This window comes from Lactuca saligna, chromosome 1, assembly GCF_052625555.1.
Source record: "Lactuca saligna cultivar CGN05327 chromosome 1, ASM5262555v1, whole genome shotgun sequence".
In the NCBI taxonomy this organism is placed as follows: domain Eukaryota; kingdom Viridiplantae; phylum Streptophyta; class Magnoliopsida; order Asterales; family Asteraceae; genus Lactuca; species Lactuca saligna.
In genome coordinates, this window is record NC_136417.1 from 42,235,770 (window position 1) to 42,252,607 (window position 16,838).

Genomic DNA, 16,838 nt, shown 5'->3' on the forward strand with positions numbered 1-16,838 from the left:
TTTAGTCAAAATACCACAACCCTTTAATCCAAAGCCATGAATACCAAAAGATTATTATTTTGGTCATTAGCAACTGCCATTGCTATCCTTTTCATCAAACTCGCCTTTTACACCAAATCAAGCAGTATTATCTTTTCAACAGGAAGTGAAGTCTTTTCTAGTTTCAAAAGAGTTTATGAGCAAACTGGAATTTCTGAGATCTTTTATTTCGTAAGCCGGATTCTTGGCCCAACAATGGGTGGTAAGGCCACTTGTGATGACAATAAGTGGAAGTCTCCACTCATATCGAAGTACAAGGTCGAGCTAGTTCTGACCGTTGATCATTTGGGTTGTGGGAAATTCAAAAGCTTACAAAAGGCAGTGGACGCTGTTCCAGAAGAAAGCCAGAAAAAATCATTAATCATTCTTGATTCGGGCACATACAAGTAATGTCCTGATCATGCAATCTTTGCCTTTATATATAAGCCGTGTTCAATGTGCATTTAAAATCCAAGAACATGCTATTAATTGTTGTGGCAGGGAGAAAGTGTTGGTGAGCAAGAAGAAGACTAATTTGATAATTCAAGGCCAGGGTCGTCTCAAGACAATGATCGTGTGGAATGACACTGCTGCTTCAAGCAACGGAACTATCTACAGCTACACAGTTTGCATTTATGGTAAAAATTTCATTGCTTACGACATCGGCTTCAAGGTAATGCAATTAAATTAAACATATATAATGGAAGTTTAAAACATAGTTTCTTTTTTTCTTTTTAAAATTAATGCTTAGTTTGTTCTCTGATGGCGAAGAACACAGCTCCTCGTCCACAGGCAGGTGTAATCGGAGCACAAGCTTTGGCACTGAGAATTGCAGGTGACCAAGCGGCTTTCTATAACTGCGGGTTTCATGGATTTCAAGACACTCTTAATGATGCTGAAGGAAGACATTATTTCAAACAATGTTATATCGAAGGAACAGTTGACTTTATCTTTGGGAATGCTAGATCAGTCTATGAGGTAATAATTATTATCACTTCTTCAAGAAAACCTGGATGAAAAGATTTACATGTTTTTAACTCGTTTTTTATTTATTTATGTTATAGAATTGTACAATTATCTCTTTAGTCAATAGTAAGATTGTTGGAGCTATAGCAGCACAAAAGAGGGAGTCGACTAAAGAGAAAACCGGGTTTTCGTTTGTGAATTGTAAGATACAAGGAAAAGGTAAGGTGTGGCTTGGTAGAGCTTGGGGTTTATATTCAACTATCGTATTCTCAAAAACTTTCATGTCTGAAGTTGTTTCTCCTGATGGATGGAATGACTGGAGAGACCCCAAAAGAGATCAGTTATGGCTATTTTAATTTAGTCTTTCTACACCTTTTGTTTCTTATGTTTATCGATGTTACTAACATTTCTTGTTTAATGTTCAAATGTAATTTCAGGACTGTTTTCTTTGGGGAGTATGGGTGCTCGGGTCCAGGAGCAGCAAGCCATTCTAGGGTTAAATACGCAAAGCAACTGACCCTAGCAGATGCATCTCCTTTCATGAATATCTCATACGTTGATGGAAATGAATGGATTAAACTGTAAGAACATTTAGAATACATTCAAATTCATGTCATTCATTGACACGTATTCTAGGACTAGACAATATGATCTGCGAGAAGCATGCATGAAGTGAAAATCTATCATGGCTGGTGTTCGAAACGACATCTTCTATCAGTACGTGATGAACTAGTATGAGAAGTACTTTACATTTCATAAGATCCGAGTTTATTCTTTGATGTAACATACTGAGAAAGGGTTATACAATTAATAGCACTAGAACAGTAGAATTAGTCCTATATTGAAATAATTAAAAAGTTGCTTTTACCATATATATTAGATATATGAAATCTATTCAAATATGATAAGTGATGTATATAAGAAACGCTTGTACAAGAACTCATTAATGACTTAAAATCACTCATTAATGGCTTGAAAAGGTAACATACATAACACATGCACTTATAGTTACGTGGAGAAACAAGGATAGACTTTCCTTCTAATCTTGAAAATGCTAAATAAAAGGTAAAACACCAAAGGCATGGACTTTTTTTTAGACGGCATTCAATAAAAGCAAGATAATGGTGATAGAAGTGGTGAATTTAGAATAGAAATGCACGGGTATCTAATTAAGTGCAGAAGAAAAAGCCAAAGAGTCAACATTATATATAACATATCGCGTCGGGTCGAACCAATAAAAAAGACCGATTTGTAAAAACTCGAGTTCAGCCAGATCGTTAGAATAACAAAAAACTGGTAAAATCAGCCTACTCAACCTTAAAACCTGATTTTTGCAACACAAAAAGAAAACAATTATGTACGACCGAGTCTCTTTCCTTTTTAAAAAGGTTGTTTGCAACAATCATTTTGTATAACCAATAATATAAGAGGAATTATGTTGTTTTTTAAATTTCCTAATAACCATTTATAATTTATTTCTATAACATCAAACAACTCCATCTCTTTTTTTATCTTTGATGTGAGATATGTTTTGAAAGTATTAAAGTTTGCTTTGAAATTTAAATATATATCCGTCATTATTTTTTATTTAATTGTTTTGTTATTCTGTCAAATAGTATTAGATAGTTCCTAATTTGTTTTAAAGGTGGTTTCTATTTTTTTTATATATAAATACTATATAATATTAAAAAATTAGGTGGGTCACCTTGCTTGTAAGTGACTACCCCTTGGGTGAAACAATTGAATAAAATGTGATCCCTGCTTCCTTTGAAGCCTTTAAAAATGAGGCCATTTTGAACTTCTAGTTTTCCCATATCACCATGATGGCTTCACCTTCTAGCATCAGTTACTATTGAATTACCTTTGTAGTCCATTTGCGAACTTCCAAATTTCCCATGAAGACATGGACTTATTGTTTGGTCTATATAACAGTTTATATGTATTGTTACATCAAATATTTCAATTTTCATCCTATTTTAACATTAAACTATATAATTCATTAAACTCTATTAAATTCGATTAAATTCAGTATGACATATTTTAAATAAATTTTAAAAGTTGGAATTTTTTCTATTAAAAAATTCAAAGGTCATTAAACTCCAAATCTTATTAGAAAAAAAAAAAAAAAATCTTTAACGACACAGTCATTATCTACCGTAAATGGCATAGATGTCAAACAATGTTTGTCATTGAAAGTTTTGTCATAAAAATAGACAACAAGCATCTATCGTAGTAAACTTCACACATATATACGACGAACCATTCGCATTTCATAATTTTTGACACATTTAAAAAAAAATCCTGATCTTTTAATACATTCGTTGTTTGCGTCATGATGTTTATGTTTTTATAAAATATATATTTTCTAAATATATTAATATTCAAAATCAAGCATAGTCAATGTCTCATAACACATAAAAAGTATCATATATACAAATAAAGATAATCCATTACATGAAAAATATAGTTTGTCACATACAAAATATGCATAATACATGTCTCATAATACATAAAAAGTATTACAGATACAAATAAAGATAACCCATTACATAAAAAAAATATAATTTTCAAATTAAGAGTAATGTATATGTATGATGACATTACTAATATTTTCCAAAGTTAATGAAATAAATTATCAAATAAAATTGACCCTTCATTTTCCTTCTCGGTAGCCACTATTGGTGATGGTGTAGCAACGGCTAGGACTTGTGTGCCAATAGTTGAAACTTGTGGAGCAGCTACGAAAGTTTGTTGATGATTAATGTTGATTTGAGGTGATGAAGATTCCGATGCATAGGTATTTGTTAGGTTATTCGGTATCAAGTCAGGAAGGCTCCACGTGCTGCCTACGTAGCAGCCCTAGCCATGCGTGAACACCGCCCCAATGGGGTAGGTGTCTTGTGACATGAAGCTGGCTACGGAGGAAGACGACGAATGCGATTGGTGGACCATTTTTTTAACCGTTTCTTTTTCTTTCTTTTATTTTGACCATTACGAATATATATATATATATATATATATATATATATATATATATATATATATATATATATGTATATACAAACAAAACTTAATACACATATAAATACATACACAACATATAAACAAACACATTTCCATTCACACTTTCAAACATAGATATGAATAATTTTGCGGGTTCGATTGTTTCTTCTTCATCCGATGATGAAAACTCTGATGAAGATGACTTGGTGTTGCACAAGTTGTTGTCTGCGGCACGCAATAGGGTGCAAAAAATAGGTGAAAGTTCAAATACCGAGAAGAGGCATAAAATTTCGATATATCAGGATCGTATGGCGTCACACGAGCTTTTGGTACATGATTATGTTGCCCCTGATAGTTTGTATGACCTATCAAAATTTGAAGACCGATTTTGTATTAGTAGAAATTTATTTTTACGTATTGCTAGAGATTTGGAAAACAATTATGAGTTTTTCCAATTAAGATGGGATGCAAGAGGTAAACGTGGTTTTAGTACCCTACAAAAATGCACAACAACCCTTAGACAATTGGCATACAACATAGCAGCAGATGCTTCAGATGAGTATCTGAAAATGTCTGAGAGGAATGGACGAGAATGTGCTTATCTTTTTTGTAAGTATGTCATAGAGCTTTATGGTGACATATATTTGCGACATCCAACTAGAAATGATATTGAATAATTGTATGCCGCACATGAAGCTAAACATGGCTTACTAGGAATGTTTGGCAGTATTGATTGTACACATTGGGAGTGGGCAAATTGTCCCAATGCATGGCGAGGTCAATTCACACGAGGTGATCAAGGCGTCCTGACTATTATACTAGAGGCCGTTGCATCACATGACCTATAGATTTAGCATGCATTCTTTGGCATAGCGGGGGTCAAACAACGACCTGAATGTGCTTGGAGCCTCTCCGATATTTAATGATATTTTGCAGGGTAAAGCACCAAACATGCCGTTTGTTGTCAATGAACATCAATATAATTATGGGTATTACCTTGATGATGGGATATATCCAGAGTACGCTACGTTTGTCAAGTCGTACTCATTTCCGGCCGATGAAAAACGAAAATTGGTCAAGTTAGCACAAGAATCCACAAGGAAGGATGTGGAACGGACGTTTGGGATCCTCAAACAAAAGTGGCACATTATCAAACATCCGACACGGTCATAGGATAGGGCGAAATTGACAAAGGTGTTGACTGCTTGTGTTATTTTACATAACATGGTAATTCAAGAAGAGGGCAAGGCTATTTGTATGTATAATCTGGAAGATATTCTTAACCCACCTGCAGTAATACAAGTCGGCAGCCCTGCTACTTCATACGAGTTTTGGAAATACAAAATAGTGAAAGACATCACAATTTATGTTATGATTTGACTGAGCATATATGACAAAGGCAACACGATGACGTTGACAACGACGGAGATGACGACGAGGATGACGACGAGCAGGACGATGAGTAATATTTTTATATGGTTTTTTTAAGTAATTTAGGTTTTAAATGATTATGTTTTTCTAAGTATTGCAGCTTTTAAATTTTCTACTTTTTAAATTAATGTAAAATGCTTTTAATTAATATTTATGTTTTTATTTTTGTTTAATAATTATTTTTTAATTTAAGCTAATATTGTCAAAAAAATATATAAAAAAGAAAAATAAAAATGATGTTGAGTGGTAACCATTTCCAAGAGTTAATGGGTTAGTAGTGAGTTTGTAATGGAGGTAATGTGGCGTTGATGTGGCGTGACTTTTTGAGTAAGTTGGTGGTAACAATACCCCTTAGCCTTATAAGAGGTATACCAAGAAAAAAAATATGAAAATTAACTGGAAACATTAAAAAAACTACTTGTGGAAAATGGAAAATCATAGACTATCAAAAGAAAATTACGCACAATCTTTGTAACTCTTGCCACAATCTTTGTAACTCTTGCCACTTCCTTCGCCCGGTGCATATGAAACGTAAATTGTTCATTTAATAGTCCCAACAAAACAAGAAATATTTACTTTAGGGACGACACCATTAGCGACGACAGGTAGTTTTAGAGACGACATTAGACTACACAGGTTTTGGTCGTCGCTAAAGGGTTCGGTCACGCTAATACCGACATCGCTAATGGGTGTTACTGGCGGTCCGTGTGAATGCCTCCAGATCAAGTCCTAGCCCTACGATTTCATCCGTATCCAACGACAACGGTTAGTTATAGTTCATATCAATTGCGACAACTCCAGTTGCAAAGATAGTGTCGCCGCTAAAACTAACGAAAAAAATGTGCGTAATTTTCTCTCCAACTCGTCGCCGCTAAAGGCGTCACGGGTACGACCTTTTGTTCCCCAACAGGTTGCAAAAATTAATACATCCTACATTTCGAGAAATAATAAAGCCCTCGTTTTGTTATCTGATGTGTTAAACTGTTATGTGCTTTTTCCTGTATGGTAACTTGGAAAACTGCGAGACAATATGTCGGACGAGTATGAGTAGGTGTGAAAAGTAGTAGATGCATATACTACCGGAAGCACATGACTCACGCTTGGATCAGGGAAAGTCACAAGGTTACCAAGAAGCCAATAATTGAGTCTGTTTTATTCAAGCATGTCGTTACCATCGTTTCGGTAATGACTAAGAAGATTGTTGTTATTCTGAACCTAGTGGTCATATCAAATTGAGTCCGAATACGATGAGTATGCTATGTGGTTCAGAGAACCAAGTTCGATGTAGCATCAAACTTAAACCAAAAGATTGAAATGAAAGCTCACCCAGGGCGATCAGTAGAAGTATTGAGATGATTGTTAAAGAAGTTGGTAGCTAGAAATGCTACATACTGAAATGTGATTGTATCACATTAGAACATGAAGGAAGGTATACTCTGTTTTGGAGTTTGACTCTAAGAGATCTATGTCTAAAGCGTTGCAACATACGATGATAAGTCATTAGAATATGACACATAGATCCATAGTAGTAATAAAAGAACTTGTCTCAAGTTCGTATCCAGTAAGGATCGAGATTGTGACTTGAAGGTCATAATTTGGAGTCTAGCCTGAGGTAGAGAGCAGGTGCACGATCGAGTACTGCTTACAGTCAATGAGTCTAAGAGATAGACTTGAAGGAATATAGAAGTTATAATTATTACCTAGGATGAAGAGATGACGTATGGAGTCATTATACGAGCCTTGTTTCGTTGATGATTTTGGGACGTAATCATCCTAAGGGGGAGATAATTGTAACGCCCGTAGATCCGGGCTAGTCAATTTAGAAGTAATAGGGGTCGAAAATGACTTTTTGACAAAAGATTATTTAGAATAAATAATCTTAACCAAGTTATAGAATATGTCACAAGGTTTCCGTACATATAAAGAGCGTCGAAATCCGAATTATAACGAAGAAGTTATGACCCGTCGAAGTTTCGCGACGGAACCGGCACGACACCGGGAAGCGTAAATAGTGTTTTTACGATGGATGACTTTTTAGCCTTAGTGATCTAAATGAAAGTCGTAGAATATGTTAAACTGAGAAAATCCATAAAAAGAACGCCTAAATCTGACTTCGTAGGAAGAAGTTATGATTTTTCTAAGATTCAGCTTAGCAGTGGCCGACCTGAAACTCGAATTTTAGTTCGATCGGTTTTTGGCTTATATGACTCAAATGAGAGTTGAATATCTCATTAATAGGAACTTAACAGTAAAAAGACAAATGAAAACAGAGTCCGTATGAAGGAGTTACGAAATCTTCGCGGTCATTTAACAGTCTAAACGTCTCGTACTGTTAAATTTAAGATCAGTCGAGAATTAGCCGACGAAGTCAAAATGAAAGTTGTAGATATTATTTTTACCTACGCGTGGATATAAAGAACATCAAAAACGGAGGTCGTATTTGAAAGTTACGGATTTTAGAAGTCAGAAGTGTGTTGTGCGAAAATGGGTGATGTGGCACAATCTTGGCCATTGCTTTCTCCCCAAGTCTTGCCACTAGATGGTGACATGTGGCACCAAGTTCAGCCATTTTCACCCTATAAATGGAGCCTCTCTCACCCTCATTTTCTTCATACCTTTCTTATTCTTTCTTCTCTTTACTCTTTCTCTAGAACCTCTCTCTAGCCTCGAAACCCCCCGAAAAGCCTAGGGAACCTCCCTAGCACGAGGCGGAAGCCCCTGAGTGCTCGACGGCTCCGAGAAGAAGAGATTTTTCGCACGGGAATGCTGCTCCAAGAAAAACCTGGTTTTCTATAAAACCCGTTGTAAGTGAGCTACGCCCACGCTATTTTTAATACAACTTTTATTTAATTATATTAACGTTATTAAGAACATATAATAAGTAATTGGGCTATTATTATGGGTTATATAAGTATTATTTAACGGGTATATAATAGTAATAATAGCTAGACTATTAATTAGTCTCGGTGAATAATAGACTAAACTCTAGTGGTCATAATGTTAGGTTTCGTCGAAGGAAATTGTTTTTTTTTTCAAGAAGTGAAGCGCTGTCTGAGTTCAGAATCACCACCTTTTCAAGTGAGTGCATAGTTAATTTCAGCTTAGATATAGATATGAAGTATTTTATATAAATTACGTGTTGTGTGTGCATATTATCTGTATACTTGCTATCTATACTGGATGAACGATTTTATACATTTTTTTAATGATATAAACTGTATATGTATTTTATATTTACAAAATGTGTTGGGTAAAACATGGGTAGATGCAATAGTTGCTGTGTGCCAAATAAAATAATGAGAGGCCTCATTATAAATGTTATTGATGATCCAGTCATCTACCGGAGTATAGATGACAACCACGGACTATTCTAGACAGTCTAGTGGAACGCTAGCAGACTCGCAACCTATAGGTGTTGTGAACGATGTGTTCACCCGGCGTACTCTAAACTCTGGCGTCCATGCAAACTTGGTGCCTAAACCTTGGTGATCATGCAGACTTGATACCTAAACCTTAGTGATCATGTAGACTTGATGCCTAAACCTTGGTGACTATGCAAACTTAGTGCCTAAGCCCTGGCGACTATGCAGACTTAGTTCCTGTTGTGTAAACCGTGGCAACGATGGACTTCGTGCCGATTCCTTAGGATAATCCTTAGGAATGAGTGAACGAGGAATAGCTATTCTTAGGGAAGATCCTTAAGACTAAAGAAGATAATGGGGATGGGTAATTGGGTTGATTGTTTGATTGTTTAAACATAATAATTATATTATTGTGGGTTGAAAACCCTATGTACTCACCAGGTTTCCCAACCTGACACACTCAGTTTATTTATATCACAGGTGTCGATATGAAGTTACATTACACTGAGAGATTAAGGAGATATAGATCACTAGTGTAAATGAATGTAAGTTCTGTTTATGCTTATGTTTCTGTATTGACGATGACATCCCAAAGGTTTTAAAATGAATAAAATACGTTTCTTTGGAAATGCTTTGATAACGTATTTATCGTGTTTTTCTGGGAATAAATTCCGCAACATTTTTATTAAAAGAGGTACTCTGATTTTCATAAAGCATAAACAAAAATCGGTCTTTTCTGGCCGTTAAAATGGGGATGTCACATGTAACACGCTTGAGTGGCTTGCATGGCTAAAAAATGGCTCGAACTTGTTGTATTTTCTTATGACATTTATCTCGACCAAGTTATATTGTTTGTGAACCTTAACTCCTATGTTAGGTGTTGGATCGTACCAATGCCATTTAAACACAGCCGTGATTTTAATTGGGTAACCAGGGTAGTCGACTTATAAAATTTCCTCTACCTTACCATAATAATCACCTCCTTGGCTACTAACACACAATCCGCTATTGGTTGTTGATTTGTTCAGACTATGAGTTTTTTTGTGAAACTTGTAACCATTGACAAAGTAGACACTATATAACTTCACTTTTTTGATTGACATTTTGGATAGGTCAGATATAGACTCGTTGTTTATCAGGATCTTACATGCCTATATGAATTATAGTAAAACACTTAATTAGAGTTAATTATAACCATAACAAAAAATAATAAATTTTAAAAAATACAGAAATAACACCCACATAGTTTTGAAACATAATGCAAAGTTCTTCTCAACTGTAGCTTCAAGGACATGTTCATCCATATCCCCCATAAGTTCATTCAAATGTTCTTCAAATATTTTGTATCACCATTTCAGTAACATTTTAAAGTTACTATGAATGTAATGAACAAAATCATGCATGTAAATGTTATTCGATCATAGCTAAAATGATTATTATAATTAAAAGTGATGCATATGTTACGTACAAACCTGATGTAATGCTTGATCTTATATTCGTTAAGGAGTATGTAAGTTTGGGCAACATGCACTTCCTCGTCAGACATCATTCTATTCGTGAATCTTCCAAAATGACGCCCATGATATGAAAATATATCTAACATGTCGTTGATATCATCCACTTGCTCATCTTCTCCTCCATCATCATTTTGAAGCAACTTTCTATTACGTGTGGGGACACCAGTCTCGAAATAATGAGAGAAAAATATAGATGCTTCACGTAGGAAGTACGCGTTAACAACGGGCCCTTCCACTCGAGCTTTATTTTTCACATCTTTTTTCAACTGATTTAGATACCTATAGTGAAGATTATTTAAATGAGCTTACAAAAAAGCAACATATATTATGATGTACCATACAAACCTTTCAAATGGATACATCCACCAATATTAGACTGGATCGGCTATCTTCGCTTCGTATGACAAATGTACTGGTAAATGTTCCATGAAGTCAAAAATACCAGGGACAAAGATGGTCTCGATTTTACATAATATTATTCGGATCTCGGTTTCAATCCTTTCCATGTATTTTGTTGTGATTGATGTTGTTGTTAATGTTTTGAAGAAAATACTCATCTCTGTTACTGCTTCCCACACTTGTTTTGGCAACATCTCACAAAATTCAATTAACATCAATCTTTGCATAAAAACATGACAATCGTGGCTTTTCATTCCGAATAGTCTACACCCTGTTAAATCAACACACCTCCCCAAATTAGAAACATAACCATCGGGGAAACACAATTTATCCACCCATTGGCATATGGCTTTCTTTTGATTCTTGTCCAGAGTGTAGTATGCTCTTTCATTATCTTCGACTCCTTTTCTCTTCCTACAATAGAGCTCCATATCTCTTCTGGCTGCTAAATTGTCCTTCGTCTTCCCTGTGACATCCTTTAAAGTGTAAAAAAAGTTTTCAAATACATTTCTAACCTAATTGTTCAATCTCCCTTAAAGTTTGTTCACCATTCTTACTTGGAGGAGGACCTTCTATCACTTCACGATTCTTCTTGAACTTATTTTTATCCTTTCTATATGAGTGATATACCTGTAGAAATCTTCTATGGCAGTCAAACCATGACATCTTCTTACCATTATTTAGTCTGAATGCTTGTGTATGTTTCCCACAATGTGGACATGCTAGCTTACCTGCTGTAGACCATCCGGAAAACATTGCATATGCTGGAAAGTCGCTTATTGTCCACATCAAAGCTGCTCTTAGATGGAAATTTTGTTTTAAATATATATATATCATATGTTACTACGCCTTCTTCCCATAATTGCTCCAACTCTACAACAATTGGTTGCAAAAATACATCTATTTTATGCTTAGGGTTTGACTGACCTAGCACAAGTGCAGTCAAAAACATGTAAGGCTCTTTCATGCACATAAAAGGTGGCAAATTATAAGGTGTTATAATAATAGGACAAGATTAATATTGTTTTACAAACGCTCCATGTGGTGCAAACCCATCTGTACTTAGGCCTAATCTTACGTTACGTACTTCTGCTGCAAATGAAGGATGACTTTTATCAAAGTGCTTCCAAGCTTTTGAATCGGATGGATGACACGTTACTCCATAATCATGTCCATGATTCTCGGAGTGCCATCGCATGGAAGCGGCTGTGGCTTGTGAAGCATACAGTCTCTTCAACCTTGGAGTCAAAGGAAAGTAATGCATTTTCTTGAAGGATACGCAAGAACATCTGACCAAAATTTTTGACTGTTTGTACCTATTTGCATTGCAAAATTTGCACCAATGAAGATCTTTGTCTTGCCTCCAATATATCATACATCCAGATCTGGAGCAGTCAATCATCTCCACAGGCAAACCTAGTGCTTGTATTAACTTTTTGCTCTCGTATAAACTACATGCCACATTATTCTCCTCCGATAACACATCATTTATTAATTGGTAGATAGTATCATAACTAACTTTGCTTAGGTATGCGATACTCTGATTTTATATTCAATAGTCTAGCTACAACAGATAGTTGTGTCACTTTTTTACATCCAGGCCACAATTCTTTATCGGCTGCATCTAGCATATCAAAGAATTTTTTATTTAGTGTATTTGGCTCCTCTTCAGGATTACTATTATTTAAATCAGGAGCCATTACATCTATGACCATTTCTCTATAAGAACATGCACCTTCACTAAAATTGGTGTTTGAATCATCCACCCTAAAAAACGTATTGTCATCATCAATTGATGTTTCGCCATGTTTATCCCAACACCAATATTCCTCAACAAAACCAAACTTGTACAAATGATGCTTAACAATATCAACTTCTGTATATGGTACGTTATGACATCTGATGCATGAGCATTTGATTTTATCTTAGTACATGAACATGGTAGCAAAATCTATAAAAATTTTCACTCTTTGTACGAAAACACGAGATACACAACTACGATTATCTTTTCCTTCATACATCCACTTTCTACTTTGATTGTTCATTATATTTAATATTTAAAGTAACATATAATCTTAAATAACACAATATTTTACCTTAGTAGAATGGTTTAGTTGAGATCGACACTTGCAGAACACATATGCATTCAAAGTGTGTATCGATTAAGGAACCTTCAACAACCCTTGATTTCAATGTGTTGGATGGATACTAGGTCAAATTATTGGGTTGATATTATTCAATACCAGGTTAAAACCCATGTAGTATATGGGTAATGATAATTTTAAATAACATTCGTAATAAATATAGATATAGAGCTATTTAAAATATAAATTCTATATACGGTATTTTCCTTATTAATAATGACTTGATTAAACACTTATTTTTATTTCCATAGCAAAAATGGCGCCTTCACTATAGAGATTGCAAATAGACCAAAGTGCCCTTGAAATCAATCCATATATGTGATTAGTAAGGGTATTTTAGTCAAAACACATTATTCAAACAATATAATCTATTATAGGTCACAGTGGACTTTTGGTTAGTAAAATGACAAAGACAAAAATAACATACATATAAAAAATAACACACACACACACACACACACACACATATATATATATATATATATATATATATATATATATATATATTAACATTTAATAAAGTTAAAAGTATGTATTCACATACATCAAAATACACTTACGATATGCATAACTAATTGTGTGAATCAAACAACTATTATATATATATATATATATATATATATATATATATATATATATATATATATATATATATATATATATATATTTATACTCGAAACTAATGTGAAACATCAAAGCAAACCTAACGAAACACGCATCCCACAAACAAATATCACAATTCAATAACCACCTATATTGACTCATAAAAGCTGTGTAATAACTGCCCACAGAAGGATGCTTTGCACAAATTCTAAGCCATGGAACTTTATCTCCATTGTTCTCCTTACCAAGTGGTTATGAACCTTGTTAGAGGTATCTCTTAGATTCCAACTTCTTCCAGTATTAACATAGGCTTTATTTAACATGCTCAGAGCTTCTTGCTTCCTTTCAATGCCTTCAGCCATCAACATCATTCCCAGAAAAAAGATTGCATCCAACTTCCCCTAATCGGTTGCATTTTGAAGTAACTTTTTCCCTGCTATTTCTTCCCCTACCGTAAAATACGTCGCTTGACATACAATAAGTAATGAAACAGTCTTAAAAATACAAATGTAGAAAACTAATTGAATTCGTAATTATCCGATTGCTTAAAAAAACAATACCATTCCATCGTTGAAGAGTATGTGTGGGTTGTTCAACTTTCTCCATCTGCTTGTGACTTCATACTGGTGAACACTTAATGGACAAAACCTTATTCGATTTGTGTCTATGATTTTATATAATGCGTCTGATGTTACAAAATCCCTAAAGAGTTTGCAACTATACATATATGATTCACAAATGAGCACAAAATTCATATAGTAAACACTAAATTAAGTATGTAAACAAGTTTAATAGAAGTAATGCACATCATACATACACTATCAAGCACTTAAAAGCATCGTTTAGTGAATTTCCCCCAACCCTAGTTACTATTTTTTCGATCAAGTGCGATGGCAAAGCAACGATCCTTGTTACTTGTTGCCTTGTTTGCATTCTTTATGAAGAACAATTCGCTGCCATTATGTTGATCTGCGTGGAGTGTAATCCAAATTATGTAGCTACAACGATTTTAGGGGTTATTGATCAACGTTCGGCAATTTTGAGTGTTGGTAATTGTAAATCCGAATTTCTAGGTATCATAATTTAAGTATTTACTTTTGAGTTAAGAAGAGGGACTCGACGAGTTTACGCCTAAACTCGTCGAGTAAGGTCGCGACTGATGACTCGGATTAATGAATGGACTCGACGAGTCCGTGCTGTTGGCAGAAACCCTAAATCTTTGGGCCTGAGCCCTATTTAAAGGCACTTATGGCCTTCAATTGTGGCTACCTTTCCAGAAGAGAGAACCCTAGCGAGCTTGAGTGTGTAGACACTACTAGAAAAATAGCCTTTTACGATGCGCAATGCGTGTCGTAAAACGCTCAGACGACTTGCAAATGCACGTCATGGAAGGCCCTGTCATAACAAGAGACGACACGCTTTTGCGCATCGTCTATAGATGATGCGCATTTATGACATGCAATGCGTATCATTAAAACCTTTGTCAAGAAAGGCCATGTCATAATGAAGATGACACACATTTTTGCGCATCATAAATTTAAATGTTAAAAAAAAATATTTATTAATTTTTAAAGCAAATTTGCATTTAATGTCTCATTATAGAAAAAAATAACATATACAAAAAATACAATCCTTTGCATAAAATTTAATATCATACAATTCTATTTCTTACAATATATAAATTTGCATTAATCTAATCTACTTTGTGTTTCATACTAACAATTAAAATGATGAATGCAATGCTTGCATTTGTAGCATCTTATCTTTTTCAGCTTGATCTTTCTTTTCCTCTCATAACAAAATGTATTAAGCAAAATACCTAATTTTCCCCTCCACTAATAAGATTCTCTTAATTTGTTGATTTCCCATATTACCCTTGTCTAAAGTACTTGAATGAAGTGGATGTGTAACATACAACCAATTTTTGAACTAGTAAATTAATTTTCTCATATTACCCTTGTCATTGCAAATTTCATCCTACCAATTTTGAACCAGTAAATTAATTTCAAAACTCTATTACTAGATGTTGATAGATTAAACAACCAATTATACAATAAATACTAACATTATTCTTTCTAGCCTCCAAAACTTCTTTTAAAGGTGGTCGACTATACCGGTTTATGAAAATTTAGAAGATTCAGTATCTCCTTTCGCAATTCCATATGCTCTCTGCACAAACAACTTTAGTAGGGACTTTAGGAGCACCAGTTTTCTCCACGCCTTCTGGACTAGTATTTGATGTGATAGCCAACTCTGTATCTTGAGCAGCTTGAAAAGCACATAACCAAGTATTATCTTTTCAGAAAATCAGTGGCATAGGAAGCTTAATCCTTCACATCATTCCACAAGTTCATAAAATTACTAAAATTGCTATTAAACACTTCACAAGATTACAAAACTTACCTTTGCATCCATACGTGACTCAGTTATTTTCTTAGCTTTAGAAAGAACCTGAAACAAAAAGCTTATGTAAATATATGAGTCAAATAAATCTGAGGTTTAACCTTTACTAAGTTCAATCTCAAAGTAAATATATGAGTCAAATATGTTGTGTTGTAGAACCACTCAAAATGACGTAGTTTTGAATATAAAGATCACATTCTTGATTTTATTTTTCTCATAACTATTCTATTTCATAAGGGGTTCTGTTTTTAACTCAAAACTAAGTTGTTTTGAGTTGTTCAAACATCTAACTTCTAAACCTAGACTTAACTACGTAAGTGCCTGATATTTCCTAATGTTCAAACATCTAACTTCAAAACTAAGTTATTTTTCAGCTCCTTGATTACGTATATCAAAAATCCATCCCCAAACATGATCCATACCTAGTGAACAATCATACAACCTGAAATTTCATAATGTACCTTCAATTGATATAGAACCAGGGTGAAACTGTATAATAAAGTGTTTATATATGTAACAAAATAGTGACAGAAAAAAATAAGAAGATAAAGAGAAGGATGGTAGTTCCTGACTTTAAGACACTGTCGATATTCATTGCCATATAAAGTCAGGGAACCATTCTCACAATTTACTCATTTTTATATTTCTTATACTCATTAAAAATAAGAAATAATAAATGGTTTAGATCGAGGATACTGAATGTAACAATCTTAAAAAGCCAATACTTTTAACACACCTCAGAATCATCAATATTAGAAAGGGTATCTGTTTCATTAATAGAAGCAGGGGTAGGAACGTCTTTTTGGATTTCAGAAGTCTCTTGAGTGTCTCCAACATTCTCCACTTTTCCAAGCCTAGGAGCTGATGTCATTAAGTCAAAGAAATACACCAGTAAGGAAATTAAAATTTTAAAATTTTCTAGTCTGTGTAAAAAGATGTAAACGCCCTTCTCGTCCTCATCATCAAAAAAACAGCCTAACAACAAGAGAAGA

General features: G+C 34.3%; 2 protein-coding genes across 2 annotated transcripts; both read left to right on the forward strand.

Moving 5' to 3' along the window:
• The first annotated feature begins 14 nt into the window (after nt 1–14).
• LOC144997626 (putative pectinesterase 14) lies at nt 15–1,943 on the forward strand. The gene is made up of 5 exons (XM_078957513.1): nt 15–425; nt 520–691; nt 790–996; nt 1,083–1,324; nt 1,422–1,943. The coding sequence occupies exons 1-5, from the start codon at nt 37–39 to the stop codon at nt 1,567–1,569; spliced, it is 1,158 nt and encodes a 385-aa protein (XP_078813639.1). The 5' UTR covers nt 15–36; the 3' UTR covers nt 1,570–1,943.
• A 2,181-nt stretch (nt 1,944–4,124) lies between these two features.
• LOC145005397 (uncharacterized) lies at nt 4,125–5,453 on the forward strand. The gene is made up of 4 exons (XM_078964479.1): nt 4,125–4,596; nt 4,715–4,779; nt 4,924–5,066; nt 5,387–5,453. The coding sequence occupies exons 1-4, from the start codon at nt 4,125–4,127 to the stop codon at nt 5,451–5,453; spliced, it is 747 nt and encodes a 248-aa protein (XP_078820605.1).
• Nucleotides 5,454–16,838: the final 11,385 nt, after the last annotated feature.